General features: G+C 38.3%; 1 protein-coding gene across 10 annotated transcripts in view; it reads right to left on the reverse strand.

Annotated features, from left to right (window-relative positions):
- Nucleotides 1–22,817, reverse strand: part of Tnik (TRAF2 and NCK interacting kinase) — a 375,608-nt gene that overhangs the window by 136,136 nt on the left and 216,655 nt on the right. For all 10 annotated transcript variants that reach the window (XM_013145513.3, XM_063227156.1, XM_013145516.3 and 7 more), the window contains 2 exons: nt 17,307–17,363; nt 6,654–6,779 (listed from right to left, as the gene is read on the reverse strand). In XM_013145513.3, the coding sequence (XP_013000967.1) occupies nt 6,654–6,779; nt 17,307–17,363 (183 nt within the window). The remainder of the gene's footprint in view (nt 1–6,653; nt 6,780–17,306; nt 17,364–22,817) is intronic.

Below are 22,817 nucleotides of genomic sequence, written 5' to 3' on the forward strand. Positions count from 1 at the left end.
GATCTTATTACCCTCTTTGAAAACTTGGCAAACTGAGGACTGAAGATTACAGGTGAAGTCAAAATAACTTCATTTACACACAAAGATTTAATCTTAATTGGAACACCGACCTTGGCTATCAGGACCATTTTTCATGATAAAAGGAGGTAAGTGTAGAGTCTAAGGGCTTGATTCTGACATTAGACAGTTTGTGGTTAGCACACTGGCTTCATCTCTGACAAGCTCTGTGCTTTGGTGCATCTCTGAAAATTTTTAGGCTAATTTCCTCACTGGTAAGATGGAAATACTAATATTTAATTTGTAGACTAGCTATAGAACCCCAATAAAATAATATGATGATATTGGTAAACACAGTAGTTGGCCCATTGATAAACAGGTGGTAAATGTTATCTACCACTGCTTCTTTTAATGATGCAAACATGGTGAGTCAGAAGCCTCACAATAAGTATACATGATTATATTCTGAAAACAATTTTCAATGTTGTAATCTGATGTTAATTTCCTATTATATTTCTATTCTGCCTTTATTTTTCAAAGGTCAACTTAGTTTCTTATCACATAGAAGTAAAACTGGAAAGCAAAATGATCGTTTTCCCCTTGCAAGGCCTTTTTTAGCTTCTGTCTCACCAACTTCAGTAACAGAAGCTGCTGCATAATTGCTGGGGCAGTCAGAACAACTCTCCCATGGACGTAAGTCTGACAAATGCTAAGCCTTCTAGCTCTACACCAGCAGAATATGGAGCCAATAACTTTTATGCTTTGCCATCTGTATTTGATTTCGCATGAGGAAAACAGGTGTGAAGGCAGGATTTCTCCCTGTGTGGTCTGGTTAGAAGTGCTCACTACCTGTGACCCCCTCCCCCTTTACCAAGTTCAGGACCTGTTACCTTAGTAACACAGTCTCCTAACTGGTCTCCCTGCTTCTAACTTTGTTCAATCCAGTTTCTCAACCAAGCAACCAAAGTGGTCCATTAATTTTGTGGGTCCAGTCCTGTTCTTCTGCCCCGCAAGCTGAGGTCTTGTTAATGGTCTGTCCGTAAGCGCTGCACGATCTGGACCCGTCTCTCTTCTGCATCTCTCCCTTCGTTCCCTGTTTCATGCGCAGTGGCTTCATTGTTATTCCCAGAAGACAGCAGGCCTGGAATACCTTTCTTCAAGCTCTCTACACAACAGAGTTTATTCTGACCACTGCAATTACCGTTTTGTCATATTCAGCTCAGATGGCTGTGCCAAAATACCTGGCTTATAAGTAGCAGAAACTTATTTCTTACAGTTCTGGAAACTGACAGTCCTAGAGCAGGGTGCCAGGTTTTAATAAGGGTTCCTTACTGGCTAAAAATTGCTGAGTTCTTCAAAAGAATGTGAAAAGGCTCTCCAAATCTCTTTTGTATGTGTCCTGATCACACTGATAAGAGCTCCACCTCTATGACCAAATCACTTTTCCAAAGCCTCCCCTTTTCTCAGTCTGGCACTGTAGCTCAGTAGTAAACACTTGCCTAGCACACATGAGGCCCTTGGTTCTATTCCCAGCACTGCAATACCATCTCAATGGGGGTTAGAATTCCAATTATTAGATGTGAGGAGACATAAGCATTCAGTCCATAGCACCCTGCAACACTTCATTCCCTGATAACCTTTATCTACTCTTCCAGCACTTACCAGCTTCTATCATTTTGTATCATTTTCCATAATACTTATTTTTTGTGGTTGGCAGCAAGAATGTATGCTGCATTAAAGTGGGAGCTTTGATCAGTTTTGTTCAATAATGTGGTCTGAATTCTTAGACGAGTACCTTGCACACACCAAGTACTTATCATCCATGTCTGCTGGATGGATGGATGAACAAATGGTGACTCAATAAATGAACACTGGAAACCAGGCTCTTGGTCTCTAACCACCACGGCCACCTCCAATGAAGAGCAATTGGCCAGTAGGTGAGAACCAGTAGATGGTTAATCATATTCAGAGCACAAAAACTCCCAACTTTTGTTAACTCCGTGCAGATGTAATGTTTTTTCCAATGCTAATCTGAAAATGGTCTGAAAATTTTACTCATTATAAAACAAAACAACAAACCAACAAAAAAACAACCAATCAACCAACAAAACTTTCCAGTGCATTTCACAGAATATCAGACCTTGCTAAATTGTCATGTTTTAGAATGTCTACATTCTGACCTGTATTATCTCTTAGCTTTGAGGTCCTAGAAAAGTCCATTGGTTTATACAATTCAGAAAATGAATGACAACTAATTTTCCCTCTAGCTTAAAAAAATTCAGGATTACAAGAGTCTGAAAATAAGTCAAGCTGTGCTTGACTATCCCTCTCCTTCCCTCAACTAACAATCTGTAAATAAATACTCCAATCCGGGAAAAGCTACCATCCTCTCTCCCTATCTCATCTTCCCCATCTCATAAGAGGAATGGTATTAAACTTCAGGTATGACTCACTGAGAAACAGCTGCACTGCCTCAGGTGATAAACTGGGAGGTCATTCAAAAGCTACCTTAATGTTTACTTTTAACCTTAAGGAGAGCCTTAACTAAATGAAAACCCCTTTCCCGACAGCATAAAAATAGCTGTCATTCCTTGTCTATTGTGAATAACGTGGCAGCAACTGAGAGTGCAGATGTGTGCTGAACATACTGACTGTACTTCTTGTGGATATGTACTAGGAATGGAACTGCTGGATTATATGAGAGTTCTACTTCTAATTTTTTAAATAAATGAATATTTATTTGCATATTTTTACCCTGGGGCCTTCCCACTGAGCTATGTCCCAGAACTTTTTATTTTGAGATATGGTCTCACTAAATTGCTAAAATGACAATTGTTGGGCATGAACTTGGGGCCTTCTTGCTTCAGCCTTCCAGAGGGATGACATTACAGGCTCTTCCTCTTCTTCTTCATCCCCCCTTGTAAGGGACCATCACAGTGTTTTCTACAGCAGCTGTGCACTGTACATTCACACCAACAGTGTGCAAGGGTTCCCTTTTTTCCACTTTCTTACCAACACTATACAATTTTTCTTTGTCCATTATGTAACAATTAAACTGGGAAAAAGATGTAAGATGGGGCAGTGGTACGGCTCAGCGGTAGAGCACTCTCCCAGCAGGCCTGAGGGCCCTGTGCTCATCTCACAATCACAGATGGGAGAAGAGCAACAACAAAAGAAAAACCCAAACAATCAGGACAGTGGTTCCCTTGGAGTGTGGTGGAAGGGTGCACCAAAGCGGGTGGCTGGCTGGCAATGAACTGGGGGTACAGTCCTTCTGTGTGTGTCACTTGTTGCAGCTTCTGACAACACAGGATCACTGTCAAATGCTGGACTCAGACATGCCAGTTCATGCCACCTCTTCATATTCTGTTGAACCTGAAATTTCCAAGAACCCATAGTGCCCAGCTTTATACCAATAATATCGCTTTCATTCGCAAGTCAATGCATCAGTCAGCATCACACTGCTCAGTACTTTCCAAGTGCTGAGGAAGCAATGAGACACAAAGGGTACAATCCGTGCCTCAGAGAGCTGTCATTGTGAGCATCTTGGGCATCCTAAAGAGAAGCAAAAGTAAAAATAGCAGGATCTGGACATGGTGATGCATGTCTATAATCTCAGTTACTCAGGAGAATGAGGCAGAAGAATCACAAGTGCCAGGCCAGCTTGGGCAACTTAGTGAGACCTTGTGTCAAAACTTAACAAATCTGGAGATGTATGCCAGTGGTTGACCTGTTGCTGTGCAAAGGCCCTGGTTTCAATCCCCAGTACCGGAAAAGAAAAACTACAAAACAAAAACAAAACCCGAAGTGGTAACAACAAAGAGTGGTTCAGATACTTAAAGAGTAAGACTAGGGCAAAAGGTATGCATGACTTAGAAAAATGTCTTAAAAATTAAATTATTGGAATTACTAACGAAAAGTAAATATTTTCAATACCATTAGTGTGTATTCCAGACATCCCAACTATGGCAGTATAGCGGTATACTTATTTTACAAAAGGAAAAGATAGTGTGTCCAACTATAAAAAGAGCTTTAAAAATTCCACTATAATTGTTCATGCTCACTCACTTATAATTATAGACCTATGTTAATTCAGTAATCTCCATAGTACTCCTTAAGTAATTTCCTACTAGTTAACCTCTACATATATCTTTTTAAAATATACCAAATATTTATTTTGGATACATTTCTTGTGTAAATACTGGTTCAAAAGTAAGATGCCTTCTTTGGAAGATAGGTATACACATGTATATATTAAGTGTATTTATATGTACATATATAATTTCTGTGTGTTTGTGTAAATGTTTGTATGTGCACACATTTTTTGTACATTTGTGTGTATCTCTGTATTCAAATTGCTTTTGAATTAAATTGTACCAATATCATTTCCATAGGCAGTAGATAGGAGTATCTGTTCTGGATAGTATTCTCTAAGATTTATTTCATTACAGTACATGCAGTTTACAGTCATCTCGAGAAGTGGGTACATGAATATAATCCACCTTGGTTCTTTTTTTACTCCCTTTCTGCTTCTTTTCCAGTTCCCTTCACCTCCTCTAAATCCCCCTCCCCATTTTCCTTCTTTGTGACATTATAAATTTTTTCTCATGTTTATGCTATGTAGTGCTTACATTTATTTGAGGTCATTAGGCTCCCGCACATCTTTATTCTACTTAGTGCCCTTCCCCACTCTCCCGTCCACTCCATGTTCTCTTGGACCCCTTCAAATCGGCAAGACATCTGTCCCCCTGCTTCCTTCTACCCATCCTGTGTCAACCTACTAGGTAAGGAAGGGTATAAACGTTGCTTTTTTGCATTTATATTAGTAAGAATAGTATTTTTTAAATATCTTTTTGGTAATTAATTCACTATTTCTTTATCTTTGTGATTGTTACCTTTTCCACCATTCAGTCTTTCTATTGGTAGCTTCCTATTTATTTACATGAATTCTTCATTTCTAAAGGCCACTAAATTCTTTGCTCATCATATATGAAATATTTTATCGAAAATAGTTATTTACATTTTCATACAATTTTTGGTAATAAACATTTTTTAGATTCATATAGACAAATCCATCAAAATTCTGTCTTCTACTTTATCTATTGGTTGTCATACGTCTCTCTGCTATACATTTAGAGGCTACAATTAAAATCTAATGTAACTTTTTCAAAAATCACATAAAACATATAAAACCAATGTCATCAGACTAAATGGATTTACTTACTCCAAAGTACATTTTTATTTTAAATTTGGAAACGGAGTTTTCAGAAAAAAAATTCTCAAGAGTTAGCTTCATTTCCAAACACTCATCATTCAATATTGAGTGACGTGAAAATTTTGTCAGATTTTGAGCATTATTGTTTTGAGCATTATTTTTAGTCACCAATTGCATTCACTGTAAATGTTATACCTTTTTAGCTGGATTATAAATATCATCTGTATTAAAAGGCAAAGTAACTTGTATTCCAGACTGAGCTCTTTGAAAATGATCCATGAAATAGAGTCATTCCTGGAACTATATAGATTGGCACTGTCTTTGGCATTTAATAGACACCTGATAATTTAATAAATTTTGTGTTAGACATACACCAAACTCCCTGGAAAATGAGCAAGACATATGTGGTTAACAGGGTAGTTTTAGAGTCATTACTCCAACAGTATCATGTGAAGGGAAAAGAGGCTTAAGATTCAGAGAGACCTAGATCAAGAAGGAGACTTGTGCATAGCTTAGGCCTTCACAGAACAGGCCTAACTAGAAAGGTGATTCTAAAATGGCCAAGGGGAGATCAAAGCAAGACGGATTTAAAAGCCTGCTGAATGGCTAAAGTAACAATCCCCTAACACATATCCAGATACCAGGAAAGTGAGAAGGCAATCTGGTCTGGGAAGCATAAGAAGAGGCAGTGGTTTGGGATGATCAATCAGAGCTGTATTATAGACAGCACATAGCACATAGCTATGAGGATGTAGAAAAGCAAAATATCCTTTACAGGGTGTTTCCAGTGGTATCAGACACTGTCAGGTATTTTACTCACAGATTTGGAGTTTGTGTTTGAGAGCAATCCATACATCAGAGACAAATCCTCCATCATTTGTCTTTTTGAGACCAAATCTTGCTTTGTAGTTTAGGCTGGCCTTGAGCTCACTATGAGGCCCAGGCTGGGACTTGCAGCAATCCTCTCCTGCCTCAGTCACCCACGTGCTGGGATTACAGGTAGCACCTCCATGCCCCGCCCCCCCGCGATTTCTAGCCACACAGACCTTAGAAGAGTTTACTTATCTTCCCTTAGTTTCACCATCCAAGAAATGAAAATAATAATACCTACCTTAATGAATTAGAATAAATAATTTTTAAATAGCATGGTGCCTGAAATATAATAAAGAATTGTCAATGAATGAAAGGACAAGAATTAACTACTGGCTTTGCAGATAGTTCATACTAAATGATAGAAAAAAAATCTAGGTATTCTCAAAAGATAGACTTTTCAACACAATGGGAAAAAGTCTTGAAAACAATGTTATGGAAATCATGAGGGAATTAGAGGTTTCAAATTTGAAGTTCTTTCATCAAATCTGTTCATGAGGACAGAGAAACAGAGCATTCAGTGGCGGAGATTTTTCATGTAATGAAAGGAAATTTAAATAGTGCTGCCTACCCAAAGTTGGTCATCCATGCCAGGAGGGTTCTTTTTGATAAAAGCACCATAGTATGTAGCTATATTCCGATGATGAGAATATTTCTTCAACATGTTAATTTCTTGTTTTATTTCTTCCTCTTCATCCTATATTGGAAAAATAATTATTGGAATATGAAATCAACTATCTTTAGTAAAATTTCATTCTTTAACACTATCAACATCAATGAAGTATTGGAAGTTTTTCTTAATATTTTTCTTCCATTGTAATAAAAGAGCATAATTATTTGATTAAAATGAAAAACTTTACAAAAATCACATGTTGGTAATAAAATGGAAGAGTCTTCTTTTTGTGCAGGTAACAGACATAGCATCCAATCTGCTGGGGGGAAAAGTAATCTCAAGGCTATATAGGAGATCAAGGTAGTAATGCAACTAGATAAAATTTACACCAGGCCTCTGGGAACTATGTCCATTGAGTACCCATCACTGATCCTATCTGCTATAGGAATGGTGGAGGGGAATTGAAGGGAAAAATATAGGCTCTCAGATTAAAATTGTTAGCTTCATTTTCTTTGAAGTCTTCTTCATTGAAGTACCTGACTAAAGCTGATGAAAGTCAGACGGGAGAGGGAGCATGGTAAGTTCTCTAGATCTGAGGAAGTTCACAAAGCAGGAGGACCCTCATCACCTTCAGGAAGCTAAACATGAAAAGGAAAGGGGAAATGTGGCGACTGAGGATATAAAAAGAGACAACTCTGCTACAGAGTTAGTTTCCTGATATTGAGGTTTCATTCATTCTGAGTTTCAACTTGGAGTCTACAAACTTGGCTCTGGCATTACTAGTAGATAATGCATGTTCCCCATAATTTTATTTTATTGATGTGTACACGTTGGAAGGACCGAAAAATAGTGTTTCATTGTTGAGGTGGAGGAAAAAGTTTCTGTCCCAAGATTGAGGGTTTTACTGAGAGAAATAAGTGAGAACTACCCCTGGCTGGAAAATGTTGCCTTACCAAGACCTGGAGCCCCACCCCCCCAGGTGTGTCCCCTGTGTCACCTTCCCTCCCTGCAGCTGTGTGGCCTCTTCTAGTGGATCTGCACTAGTGAGTCCTTCAGCACTCTTCCATGCATAATGGATTCTTCCCTTCTTTTCTAACCATATAATTTTCATGGAACATCTCTGGTTGGGTGTAATTTATACTCCCCACAGTGTTTTCTTGTCTTCTATTAAGCAATGTTAAGCCTACCCAATAAATCTCATCATAACCCCTACTCTTCTTCACACAGTATGGAGGGATGCCTCATGCTATGCCATAACTGCTCTGCTACTTGATTCTCTTTTTCATATATTTAAGTGTTTCTCTATTAACCAGTTCTTTTTTGGCAAAACTCCTTATCTACCTGGTCTTTCATGATTCTAGTCACCTGGATCACCATGTATTCCTGTAGAATCCTCTCAGAACTGTCATCCCCATCAGTAACAATCCTAAACATTGTAATTCTTCCTGTTTTGTTTTCTATTACATCCTATAATGGTCTGGATATGATAGATCCCTAAAAAGGCCACTGTACTGAAGACCTGCTGACTGCTGGGGTTTCTGATCATTAGAGCTCTAAACTTCATTAGAGGATTAATCTATTGAGAGGATGGTAATTTGACAGTATTTGGGGGACGTGACAAAAAAATAAGGTTTGTCCTAGTTAAAAAATATTAGGTCTTGGAGTTGCAATCCTCCATCTCTGCTTCCTGGGCACTATGAATTGAGCAGCCTTTCTCTGTTCCACCCTTCTGCAATGATGTGTGTGCCTTGCCTCAGGCTTAAAGCAATAGTCAGCTGACCATGGACTGAAACTTCTGAAACCCCGAACCAAAGATATTTGGGGACAATGCCCAAAGCTCACTTATTAATTAAAAACTCCTAGCACCATTAGAGTGCCTGTAAATAAATGTGAGTATAAAAATGAAGCTTCACAAATGAGTGAGAGCTTACAACAACACTAATGATGTTACAAGGAGCAGATAAGAAAAGAAAGAAGCGAGCAGTGAAATGTTGACATTTCCTAGTCACACAGTGAGTTTTGCTGGAAAAAATGGGTATCTGTAATCCCAGGAAAACCAAAGCATGCTGTGCATCATGTGGCTTAACTAAACGGAAAACTAAGTAATGTCAGAACGGGACACATGATTGGAATCCTCAGCTAACGGTATTTATGTGGCCCATAATAGTGAGGAGGCTGTGAAAAGATAAAGGGCTTAGACGGAGGCTGAGGCAGAGAATAGATCGCCAACTCCTGACCAAAAAGCATTCTTTCCTGCAACTATCAAAAACCACCTTCACTGCAGGCATAAGGATAAAATGACCTTCAAAGACCTTGAACTTACTGAAGGGTCACTGATGCCTTACTCCTGTGTACACACTAGCTTTTTACAAGTCACTGTGTGTAGCCAAAAAAATTGTGGGTGAGTGTAGGATATGGGCAGATGTGCTTTGGGAAAGCCTAAGTAGAAGGGGAGAAAACCAACCTGAGGGCTTCTGTAGCAGCATGGCACCGACAGCTGCTTCGATAAAAACAGCTATGTGAGGTAATGAAAGACAGATCACTTTCCAACTGCAGCTGACAGTCTGAGCTCCAGCCATTCTAGGTGGTAATTTAGGCTGTTTCTACAAGTATTTGCTGCCTGCCTCCTCAGCTCTCCACAGGATGGTGCATGATGTGCCTCTCAAAGCTTGACATATCATTAAGAAAATCAGAATTTATGAAACAGTGAAATAACAGCACAAGATAGCATGCAATGAAATCCAAAATAAGTAGTCTTAGATGTTAGAATGAAGTGAGCACGTTCTTCGTCACTTTGTAAAGGTAAACTGAGGTAGTTGTGCATCAAGGAGGAATGCACATACATTAGGTTTGTGATCCAAAAGTTGAATATGGGCACACGAGATGCATACTGAGTTTGAGCTTCCACCCTTCTTGGCTGTGAGGCTGCAGGAAAATAACCTAGTGTTTTGGAGCCTGAATTTTCTCATCTATGATGAAATATAAATATTACAAACTCAGTTTTGCAATAATAAAATGAGGTGTGTGAAAGTAGAAAGCATAGCACAAAAGAAATATTGCCATTAATCTCTTCAACCAAAACCCCCATCAAGACAACAAAGATAGGAGGGAAGCAATGTAAGTCACTTGAATCTTAAATTTAAATTATTTCCAAACACAATTATGGAACATAATGTATAGTTTCAATATTCAATGTTGATTTTGACTTTCTGTGTCTTTGTGAGTGAGCATGTAATTTATCAGGGCTCTGGGGCTACTATCTATGCAGATTTCTAGTCTAGGTCACTGATGGCAATAAATGACTCAAAGAAATACAAGAATCAGTTTTGACAAGAACTCATTTAACCATTGCACTAACTGTCCAGACTCTTAAAGTATGTCTCGTCGAAGGAGATATACTACTGAGTTTACAAAAACAAAAAGAGGTCAACTAAGGCTAAAAGCAGAGCAAACAGTTTTAGGAGAAGGGACATCCTCTATTTTATAAACAAACTATTTATACATATTCGGAATGAGCAGAGGAATCAAGCTCACTGAGAAATCAATGATCACTGGATCATAATGAAAAATAAAGTATTGGTACCAAAGAGACTCCAATTTAGAAGGAGGATAATTTTAAGAAGTCAAGTCTAGTACTTTTCAATCAGAAGACTTCAACATCTACTCTGGTTCATTGTATTAACTTCAGGTGAGGCTTTTAAACTCTCTGAACACTGGTTATTTTCAGCATGGGAATAAGAAACCTATTTAAGCCACCTCTGTGGGCTTAATGTTTACTTAAACATAACTTCAGCATTAACATAAGGAAGACCTTTTTCTCTCAAGAGCATGGGAATCTATTTATTGTTTGTATTTGTGGTAGACTGAAAAAAAGTAGCCACAATATTTGGTTGCCACCATCTCCCAATGGAGAGGTGGAGTCCACTGCTTTCTTCTTAAAGTTGGTGTTGGCCACATGACTTGATTTAACCAATGGACACTAACAAACATGATGCCCCAGGGTCCTGGAAAACTCGTGCTTTGTGACTGGCCCTCTGCTGCTTTCAGAGAGCTCTTCTACATGTGGGAAACCAGAACTGGTTCCCAGAAGATACAAAATGAAGCAAAGGACAGTGGCTTTCAAATGAAACAGATTTCAGCTTTTAAGCCAGTGGCCACCTCTCATGGCAACATGATGGCCAGGACCATGGTCATAAAGTATGGCCAAAACAAAATGTAATTAATGTTCCCTATGTTTCTGAGGCTGTGTGCCCACTCTCTTATTTAATACTCAAAACGGCTGCACAACGTAGGTGTTTTTAATGGCCTGATCTTATAAACAAGAAAAATGAACCTCAGAGAATCTAAGTAACTTTCCCAAGTTTACTCCTCTTAAATGTTAGAGCCTCAGATTTGTCCCAAGTAAGCTCAGATGTGCAGGACTCCAAAGCCAGTACTCTTAATTCTGTAATGAACTATAGAGTTACCCAAGTTAACTAAAACCAAAGTGCTACTCAAAAGAGTTTAGGAACATTGGAAACCAGGGGTGAATAAAACCCTGACTTTATTCTTCCAATTAAAAATGTTTGTCAGCATACAAGGGACAACACTGATGTTTAAATAGCCCACTTGTTACATAGGGGAATACACATCAGGCATCTACAACATGCTAGGATTTAAAAAGCAGAATGAGTAAAATACTTGATAATAATGTGCTCTGTAACAGAGAGCTTGCCCCACATTTAACTACCGACCCTAGAAGAAGGAATAAAGTGGTATAATTCCTACAACAATCTAGGGACTGGTCAGCGTGAAGTCTAGAGGGAAAAATGAATGCACAGATTCATAAATGCCACCTCTCATGGACCTTGGGACACGGCCTGGAGCTCCTGCTCACCTGCGCTGTTTCCTAGTGGCTGGCAACTGCTCGTGTTCCCTATCATCCTCACCTTCAGCGTTGACCCAATGTGGCAAAGCTAAAGATAATCTATTTATTGTTAAAGGGTCATACGCTAGAAAATTTCAAGAGATCATCACTAGCAACTAGAATGTGATTTGCAAAAGGTTTAAAGTCATCTGTAGTAGTAAAATTTCTCCTTTCAATAGAAACTTTATTCAGGATGCCAGTATACAGCAAGCAAAATCTTAAGTGTACAATATTTATACGATGACTAAGTGACAACACAGATTGTTTTACTGAATATAAAATTAAAATTTAATTTAGCTTTTGGTACCGGGTATTGAACTCATGACTTAGCCCTTGCCAGGCAAGCTAAATCCCCGCTGAGCTAAATCCCTGGCCTAGAATTTAATTTAAAGTGAAATATTACCTTCAAAATATCTTTTGGTTTTGTTTCAGTTCTAAAGGATAGAGAAAAATCATACTTTCTGAGATAATGACTTGCAAAGAAGTTATTTTAAAAGGGTATGTCTTGAAATGACAGTAAAGATCTTCATGCTGAGTGATATTCTGTACATAAATGAAGTAACTTAGTGCACAAATTATGAGATGGCCTTTTCTAGTGCATTCAAAATTAATACATAGAATAGAATTTGAAGCATGCTTTTTAAATGTTTTTTAAAAGTTAATTTATTTTGGAAATTAAATAAGAATACGAAAATCAGCTAAAATTATTTCAAGGTGGAGTTTTGCATTTGTATTCTTACAGATATAAGAAACAAGTCAAAGGTGAGTAAATGAGTTGCCCAATTCTATGTCTCTTCACTGTAGCATCCACGGAACTCAGGACCTCACCACAGCATTCCACAGGCCACAGTGAATTTGTTGTATCCATTAACCCTAATCTAAATGACTTCTTTCAAAAATACTTACCTGCCTACTCAGGGATACTACTGGGTGCTACTAACATGATCATTCAATACGGAGCATAACAGATTCAAGCTCTGCCACAATGAAACTCACTGCTGTCTAACAGAGGAAAGAGACATAAGTCAAGGAGTGACACAGACATGTACAAAATTAGTGCTCTGGAAAATTTGGGCAGCTGGTATAATTGCCCCTGAGAAACTTAGGTTTAAGCTGTGTTTTTAAGGTCATGTGTAAGTTACAGTTGAAGGAGAGAAAGAAAGTGTTACGTGGTACCACTGGGAAAGGAATCATTTTCCTGACAGAAAGTAACGTTTTCTAAGGACTTGAGGCTGAAGCAGGTATTGAATGTTGTTTCTTATGCTGGTTTGTGATGGTTAAACTGGATAATGTCAACCTGACTAGCTTTGGGATCCACTAGGGAAACCAGTGGAATATATTTGTAGATGCGCCCATGTGGGTCATGGAAGCCTGACTTTAGGTCCTTTGTGCTCATGCTGGTCCCCTGTCCAGCTTTTCTATGCCCTTCTGCCATGATGTTTCTGCCTTGGAACCAGCTAATCATGGACTAAATCCCATGAGCCCTGAGCTTTTTTCCCTTTAAATCGAGGATATCAGTATATTGTATCATAGCAATAGGGAAACTAACACAGGATTGCTCTGCCATTGGGAGAAAAAAATGTAACACTGTCTTCAAGAGATGTAGTAATATTAACAATATGTGCTGCATAGCATATTCTACATACCCAGCACTTTCATATATTCACTTCTTACACAAATGCTATGAGATAAGGCATATTACATCTATAGAGATGGAATAGAAAAGACTTAACAATATGACCATCATAAGAGAACCATGAGAATCAAAACTATGCTATTCACTAGACAAGACTGATAATTTTGGGGAATTTTCTTTATCATCAAGCCAACTTGCTCTCTCTTACACTAAAATGTATTTATTAAAAAAGCAAAAAAATAAGTCTACTGTGCCTCTATCTTACCAAACATCCAAACTCAAGTAACTATGAAGTAAACTAGTTTCAATCCTAGTATGTCATTCCCTTGCGTAAAGTCTACCAGAAATAAAGTTAGCTATCCTATTATTTTTAGCTGGAGTAAAAAAAAAAAATAAATGAAGGTAACTAAGCACTTTACTTAAGGACAAAATCAGTTTTAAACATGCTATATATTAATGAAATTAATATAAAGACATCATATATTAATGGCTTTTGCCTACCCAGCCTCTTTCCCACCTATTTCTATAACAGATTTTTATTCAAGGAATCAACATTCCCCAACTTCTCCTAGGATAAATTGCAGAGCTGAGCATCCAAACCAAAGCTGGCTGAAGAGACTCAGAGATGGTTCAGGGTTGGGGTCAACCAAGCAGTCACTAATATTCAGAACTATACTTCTGATACAAACAGTAATGAGGTAGTTAGACCAATAGCCTAGAGCTGATGATGGAAAGAAAACAGAGCCCAGAGGTAAAAAAAGAAAAACAGATGTCATTAATGACATATCATTATATCACTCAAGCTTTATATAATTTTTTATCGTCACTCAGTCTGGGTGGGAATTTGGTGCTACAACACAAAGTGTCCTTAGTAACATGACCATGAAAGTTTATTAAAACTGAAAACTTTTAATATGAAATTATTATTTCATTAAGTCCTATATACACTTTAGGATGTTTTCATAAAAGAGTTTGCAACAAGAATTTTTATCTGAATGAAAACAGATTTATTTTCAAGATTATAAAAGCCTCAGAACTTCTTCACACCTAGTCTTCAGCAAAGTGGACCTGTATCTCGGTTCATCTGGGGCAACTTGAAAATCTTATCTAAAGGCTTATTTTAAGGTGGCAGCCTAAAATTCCACAGCAGGCTTGGCAACCTGCTTGAGTCATAAACATCACAGGGCACTGAGAGTCCACCACTGAGAAACACTGCTCTAGAATTTCAGTTCCTCTGAGCTGCTCTAGACGAATTGAGAACAAATAAATCCAGTGGGGGAAGGAATTCTCACAAAGCAATGAAATGGGGAAATTTCCATAAAGATTTTGGGAACTAAAATGGCTTCAGAGAGCAAGTCTGAGTGTAAGCAGTAATTCTGAAGCAAACAGTGGTAAAGTTGGAAATGCCTCAGCTCTAAAACTGGAAGGATACAGGCAATGTATTCGTGTCTGTCTGTGGGTGTTTTTTATGAAAAAGGAAATGGTATAGAGCAAAAATAACAATTAAAAAATTAATTTCAAGATTATAATTTCATCAATTTCATAGAATAAACTATAGCAACTTTGTAGTAGATCACAGCACACAATCAACAAAGACGACCTTTGAGAATTTATCTCAGTTTTTAAAAGGGCAGCTATAATGAGCACAATTATAATAATTGGTAAGAAGCTTCTGCGGCATTCCATAGTACACAAAAGACAGTGTGGCAAAGCTTGTTTTCTAGAGATACCACGTGAGTTTCATAAAGGAAATCTTGTGTTAGATACCAGAAGTCATTCTAGGCCACATCATATACCATGGAAGTAAGAAAATCAGATTTCCTAATGTGTTTTGTGACTCCATTTTTGTCTTTGTTAAGGGTCATTGGGTAAATAATAGTCAGTAATGTCACTAAATCACATAAATGTAACCAGTCATGAACACGTGTTTGCCAAGAGAACAAAATCTAAACGCTGTAAAGCATCTATTGTGTGATAGAGTAACTGCTATTCACGTAGGGTGGCATAGCTCTATGTAATCCTCGGAGAAGTGAGAAAGTATTTCCCAAGTCATTTTCTATAGGGGTTAGTTGCCTAGAAAAACCTCATTTAGAAAGGAGAATAGACACTTCTTAACCTGAAAGTACATACTGTGGGATAAATAACCATAACTTTTTATTATAAGCAAAGTGGTCTAGCCATATTATTATGAGTGGTTTTCTAAACAATATAAAGCCTCACTAGTAGAACCAGAAACTAGAAGAGTAATATTCAATGTTTGCCATTAAGACTGTACATCAAAGACAAGTTAAAGCACTAAGATTAATGATGCCACTGGAATTTAACTGTCGTTCCATAGGACCAGACAACAGAACTTAATCTACAGCGTGAATTTCTTGGACTGTATCCACAATCATTAGTTGTCAAACTGCCAAATGAATTTCATTATATCCAGATATGATTCAATACAAGGAAAATGCAGTAGTTTGACAAGCAGAATTAAAAAACAGATTCAGATTTGCTTTGTGGTTGAAACTATGCAAAAGGTTATACATTTATGAAGGTTTCTAAGTGGAGGCTGATAGCAGACTCCGCTAGTTTACCATTGCAATATCGACTACCCACTCCCCTTCAATTCTGACATACATACAGGGCCTTTTTTTTTTCCCACAAGATCTCACTTGGTCACTAAATTGATCAGACTGGCTCTGAACATGTGTCTTTCCTGGCCTGGCTTCTCAGAGTGTTGGGATTAGTGGAACTTCGAAATGAGCTTCAGTAGGGAGATAGTGTTAGACGACATAGCAGAAAGAAAAAAATACCATCTTCTCCCCACATTGTTGAACTGTCAAAGTCTAGAGAGAGCAAGACCCTTGTACCCTTCTTAACCCTCTTGTAAGTGACAAGAGTTTAGACCTAATTAACATAATCACCCTGCATAAAGGTCAAGTGCAATAGTAGACTAACTGGGACTAAATATTTGAAGTGGTATAATAAATTTAAGACAAATAAAAAATAGAACTTTGTCCAACTAGCAATAAACATACAGAAACTATGCATATTACATTTGTTAGTTCTAGGTAACTTTACAAATATTGTAAAGAGGAATTCAGATCAACAACAAAGAAAGTCAGTATCATGTGTGGCACGGAGAAAATTAGTAAGCTTGGTATTATGGTAGATAACTACCACAGAACATATATATCCAAGGTCATGAACTGGGCCTGAAAAATATGATTTGATGTCTAACATAGAGACTTATTGTGTGTCTTCCTTGAGTCTTGGTTCTTGACACTTCTGTGCGATTCATTCATTCTACATCTATTTATGTTTCGTAATATCCTTCTGGGTCAAAGAGAGACTTTGGTCTTATAGCTTTCATGTAAAGCAGACAGACAGCTTAGAAAAATTCCCAGGACAATAGAAAATAATTAGCATGCTTTTGATGTCCAGTGAATCCTTTCAAGTCTGATTTTTGCTCTGTATTCTTAAAAAGGCATTAAAATATTTTAAATAAATCTAGCAAATGGATTGACTGCATTTAAGTCTGTTGCTTAGATTGCTTTTGATCATCCACGCAGAAATTTTGTTTCAAGGTTGCTCTGGAACAAATTAAAAATTTGTGGTTATGTGATTATTTGGTTAAAAGTATTTTGTTTTGGAAAATATTCATATTAAATATCCTACTAGGATTCTGGAACTACCCAAGCTCTTGTCTACTCTGGTGTTAGGCAGACTTTTGGGGAAACTCTTAAGACCCATCTCTTTTGTGTAATCCGAGTATAATTCTTTTAATACCTTGAAATCCTTGTTCTGTCTTTATATGCAAATATCTATGGTTACATTTGTGTAAATTACTAGCACACATTATTCATTCTAACTACCTAATGCAGTGTGGAGGTACTGAATTTAATTAGAGTGAATTATCCATAGTTTTCTTGGTCAGCTGTCGCATATTCTATTTATGGGAAGTACGAGTGAGAATTAAATATTGAGGAAGATTATTTTTGTTTGGAAAACATTTTTTCTTTCACTAATTTCTTGTTGCAGACAAACAACTATTGAAATAATAAGAAAAAAGATACATTACCCCTGTGACATCCATAACCTTAATGGCTGCAAGTTGGCCTGTTTTGACATGACGACCCTATAAAAACAAGACAGCAATTAAGACTTAGTTTTGATGAGCATTCGATTTCAAGCATAAAAAACAACTGATCATGTTATACATCATAGCTCAGTATAACGGACACACATTCAAATACCCAGAGACAAGCCCCGAATGTTTTGAAGATCCATTTCTAGACAGTTTATCTTGCAAAATATTCCTCATCACTTTGTCTTTGGGGTTTACCTTCTCAGTGGATGTCAAGTTAAATAAAAACTGTGATGCTGACAATCTATTTTCACTATTTTGTAAGGTGTTAGTAAAGGGCTTGTGTGAGAGAAAGGGTAAAATATGGGAGAGAAATCAGGCCCAGATGGAGGAGACACAAGAATCTCTATTAGAAAACACTCAGCATGTAAAGAAACTTTGGTTTTCCTGATTTTTCAAATATTTGAAAAACAATTCAAAATCAGCTGAATATAATTCATCTGTAATTCACATTGTTTGCTTATCTTTATCTTAAAAGAACCTGAACAGTGACAGTGGAGTAATCCAAAGAGACCACAAACCCAAACAATGGTCAATAAATCTGGGCTGAGCTTCAGCAACTGCTTCTCCCAGGTGGACATCTTTGGCCTTTGGAGCCACACAAAAGCAGATACCAAAGAATAAGAAGCAAACAGGGCGCAGTGAGAGTGTAATCCCCAAAGAATTTCCTCTTCGCTTATTCCTTGAGAAAACAATGACTATATCAGACTTTCAGACATCAGCAAGTACGATCAGACCCATCACTTCTAAACGCATCTTCTGTGTAGCACTTCCCCAAATATTTTACCTACCATAGATTAAGAACCCCTTACTTGAAATGCCTGGGGGCTAGCAATTTTCAGATCTTGAATGTTTTTATACTCTGGAATATTTGCATACACATAATGAGAAATCTCAAAGTCTATTCACCACTTTTCTACACACCTTTTCCACATATCTTTTATACAGCAATTTTAGTGTGCCTGTGTTTTCACTTTTGACTGTGATCCCCATGAAGTCATGTGTGGAATCTTCTACTCATGGAATCATGTTAGAGCTGAAAAAGATTCAGATTCTGGAGCACTTTAGATTTCAGATTTTACACTAGGAATTATCAACCTTTAGGGCCATCAGGCAGCATAAGAGAGCTTCTAGATCAGGTGGATTTAAATCACAACTTTAAGACCTTACATAAACCCCTCAGCTTTTGAAGCCTTAGTTTCTTCATCTGAAAAACAGATATAATAATCCTTAGCTTATCATCCCAGTGAGGATGAAATGAGAGATTCTGGGATGTGCCTGGCACATATTAACTGTCAGGAGATGATGGCTATAATTATTGACAGTCTTACCTTGCTACTTAAACACTGTCTTCCTCGTAAGGTTATATTTTATGAAGGCAAGGACCATGCCTTGCTGTTGTGCTTTCAAGGCCAGGCAAGTGTAAGAGCCTGCGCATGGTGGTGTGGTATGTCACAGCAGGTAAAAGAGGCTGTTGCCAACACTTCTGGTTGGAAAAGAGGTGATTGGTTTGATGCAACTTTCATGGTGAAGTAGGAAAAAACGTGCTAACTTGATTAGGCCACTTTTAAATTGCAGTAAAAAGCACTACTGATCTAATTTTGTAATTAAGAGCTACTGTATCTTCATGCTCTTAAATCTTTCCCCTTTTTCTTCGGTTTCTCTACCACACTAACTTTTACCTCTATTATTTTTTTCCCACCCTGCCTTTTCTCTTCTTGCATATCCCAGCTGTTAAAATCTTTTTGATCTGGTACTAATAGTATGCTTTTCCTCTTTCAACCTTCATTGTGCTCCCTTTCCTTCTCCCTTTTTTGAAAAAGAGCCAAAGGAGGAGACATATGGGTAAGGCAGTATAGTGACAGGCATAACCTCTCATGCCTTCTTAAATTTCACAAAAATTGAGGTAAGGGCTGGTATAGATGGTGCAAGTGCAGGAAATTGTAGAGGCTTTGCCTATGACCACCAGCTGTGTCTGCATTCATTTGCCCATCTACAAATGTGGGGAAGACTGTGTTCAGCATTTGAAGGAGAGGAGAGGAGAGTAGGTATTGTTACCAATTCTTTGCATTCCAAGGAGCGTTTGGAAAACATTAGGTAGTTTGCAAAAATGCTTGAAGAGGAGAAAAGTGCTCCTGCTCTTAGTACAGGGACTAGGAACATAAACTTTCTTGCAAAGCAGAGGTCAAACTCACGCAAGAAAGAAGTAGCAACAGCACCTTCTGTTGAGAAGCGCGGAATAACCTCCAGAGTCTCTGACAGCCAAGTAATTAATTGTGTTCAGTGCTGTAATGATGACCTTTGCAAAGGACTCAATGGCTTACTTTAAAGGCAATAAATCACAGCTTAAACAATGGCTGTTTCTCTACTAAAGAGTCAAGGGAGATAGCAGGGAAACTGTAGACAAATAAAGGTCTGTTAGACGTCATACAGCTGATCTACCTTGAGATTCTCTGAATGGAACCACAGGCTGGATAGGAGCAGGTCCTGTGTGTGACTTGTGGACCCTCTAAGGGCTGACCTTTCTGCCGGGCCACCTGGAGGCTCCCACCTGCGGTCACACTGTGGTCCTCAAGACCCAACTGATAGTAGGTCTCTAAAAGTACTGTGTTCTATCAGCCATTTCTGATGATCTGCTTTCTTGATCTAAGATGCCCTTTGGCTTTCTGGCTCCCCAATAAATTTATTCTCTCTTTCTAGATTCAACTTCTCTGATATCTGTGTGTTAATCACTGCTCACCTCTGTGTAACCACGGAACATGTCCTTGTTTCTGTTACTGCACTGAGCTCAGAGCATCGGTGCTCCCCTTCCCTCTCTCTTCTTCCTTCCTCTCTTCTTTTCTCCCTGTTTGGCTGCATGTGTATAGAATGTTTCCCCCAAATCAAGCCTTAACTGGAACTCCCCTGGTCTAAGCAGTGACTTGACCAGACAATCTAGTCACGTGTTCACCTTTACTGGTACACACTTTGGGAAATTCTGCACTACACTGTTAACTCTTTACAAAGTGAAGAATCTTCTTGGAGTGAACAGTTTGTTGTAGGATCCCCGCACCTAGTTCTTGCCATCTTTAGCAAAGGGCTGAACAAGGCTGGCCTGCAGTGTGGGAGGAGGAGAAAGCACCCATGTGATGCTTCTGACACTTCTGGATTTGAAATCAATAAAGTATGGAGGTATATGTTTGGACGGATTTGATAAAATGAAATGTGTTAATCTGTATAACAAATTTTTAAAGAAGAGTTTAAAAAAAGAAATGTAAAACAAAAAAAATCTGCTTTTTTAAAGGTAGGATTCATAATTTTTTTAAAAAAATGAATGCAGAAAAGAAAATAAGCTCTTTTTGCTTCTTTTTAAATTTCACTCCCAGCCGAAGTAATGGCTCAGACAGGTAAGTGAATAAAGAAATATTTGGGCTTAAATGAGATCCTGCAGGAGGAACAGTGAGCAGCCTCAGCTCAGCGCCCTGTTAAGGTTTCTCCACACACTGGATCAGAAAGGCTGCTGAGCCACCACGGTCCCATCACCACAGAGGGCTGCAGAGAACCTTTCCGGCATGGGCTGCCTTTTAGCATCACAGAGAACAGCAAGCCAAGTTAGGATCCAGATGAAGGCAGAGCTGAAGAGAATGGCAAGGAGCAGGTGGACCACAAGATCATGAAAAACCCGAGGCATTTCCATGGGCAAGATAGTTTTTCAAGAGGCAACTTTATGCAAATTCAACTAGATTGAGTGGAACAACCCCTGTGGTACCTGCCAAGCCTCCCCTTTTAGAGTTGAGCAAGTTTTAGAGCTAAGACCCATATCCCTTGCTCTCCTCTAAATTACTTCTGTCACCAACCTCCTGAACTAAAAATCTTCAGCACTAAAATTTAAAAATGATTTTTAAATAAACACTTTCATGTTTTACTTAAGTCACACACTGAACCGCTCATCTCTACTTCACATGTAATTTTTTAAAAACTTTAAAAAATATTAGTACAGGGTAATGAGTGAGGATATGGAAGAAGCATATGGAAGGGCAATTGTTACATTAGACCCAATATTGCCACTTGTAAGACGAATTCAAAATATAAATACAGACATTTTCTAAATTTAAATCTAAGATGTGTATTCAATCCAAGGATTAAAAATTCAATTATGAAAATAATAGGATTTCTAAAGAGGGTGAAAAGCGGCTTTCTACATCGCTACACAAAGTAGAAAAAAAATGACTTTTGTTGGATTACAGTTGCTGAGTCATTTATTAATAAGAGAATGGTCTACTGTTTTCCTCCTGCTGGAATAACCAGCATTAACAACAGTTAGTGCATATGCTACAGAAGAAGAAACTGGACCCAAGGCCTAGTGTCAGATAATGTCCTAAAGCATAAAAAGTTGGTCTATGAGAAAGGGGGGGATTTAAAGAGGGGAAGGCAGAACATTTGGTGTCGAGGATGGTGGGCTGTGGGTCAGGCACACTCATAACCCACTGCGCCTGTGTCTTCTACCTCACATGGAGGTGAAGAGCAATGTTAATTCTCCTTCCAGGTAAAACATGCAACATCAAGCTAAAATCCCACTCACTCAAGTGCTACAGTACTTTATCCTTTTCTTTTTCTCTTTTCTAGAATGAATGGAAAAGAAAAACAATGGTTTCGACTGAAATAGACATGTAAACCTCACCCCTGCTACTGCTGTTATTTTCTAAGGAACAGCAAGACAGCTTTCAAGCTGCCAGCCGAAGGCTAGCCTGGAAGAGAAAGTACTTTCATTTCTAGGTCACCGAAATACATTTGTTTCCAGCAGAGTACACAAGAGAAGGGAGGTGGCTGAAAATGCAGATTGCGTTCCCACCATCTCCACCATCCTGTACAGGATTCACACGGCACACACGTAGCAGCTCCTTCTCTTTGGAATTTGCCTCAGAGTAATGTCGCCTTTCCTGAGGCAGTCTTCTTCAATTTCTGAGCGGCAAATGAGGGCACTGCCAGTGCTGCTGCGGTTCCATCGCATTCTGTATTAACTCCGCTGGTCACAGCCTCCACTGATACAGTGATAGTTTTCAAAATGCATGCATAGAAGAAGAAGAAGATGATGAAGGCAATGAAGGCAATGAAGAAGAAGAAGAAAAGAAGAAGAAGAAGAAGAAGAAGAAGAAGAAGAAGAAGAAGAAGAGGAGGAGGAGGAGGAGGAGGAGGAGGAGGAAGAGGAGGAGGAAGGAGGAAGAGGAAGGAGGAGGAGGAAGAAGAGGAAGGAGAAGGAGGAAGAGGAGGAAGAGGAAGGAGGAGGAGGAGGAAAAAGAGAATGGAAATAGTGGTTTTGCAAATGGAAAGGAGACCAAGGTATGGAAGGAAATTAAGATGTGTAGGCTCCCCACAGTAAGTGTAATCATTATGCACTGCAAACATGTACTAATGAAATATGTAGTAATAAAATTAAAACTTTAATAATAAGTCATTTAAAGATAT

The sequence above is a fragment of the Cavia porcellus genome, unplaced genomic scaffold, assembly GCF_034190915.1.
Source record: "Cavia porcellus strain 051 isolate PalLab524CR breed Dunkin Hartley unplaced genomic scaffold, mCavPor4.1 scaffold_17, whole genome shotgun sequence".
Taxonomy (NCBI): Eukaryota; Metazoa; Chordata; class Mammalia; order Rodentia; family Caviidae; genus Cavia; species Cavia porcellus.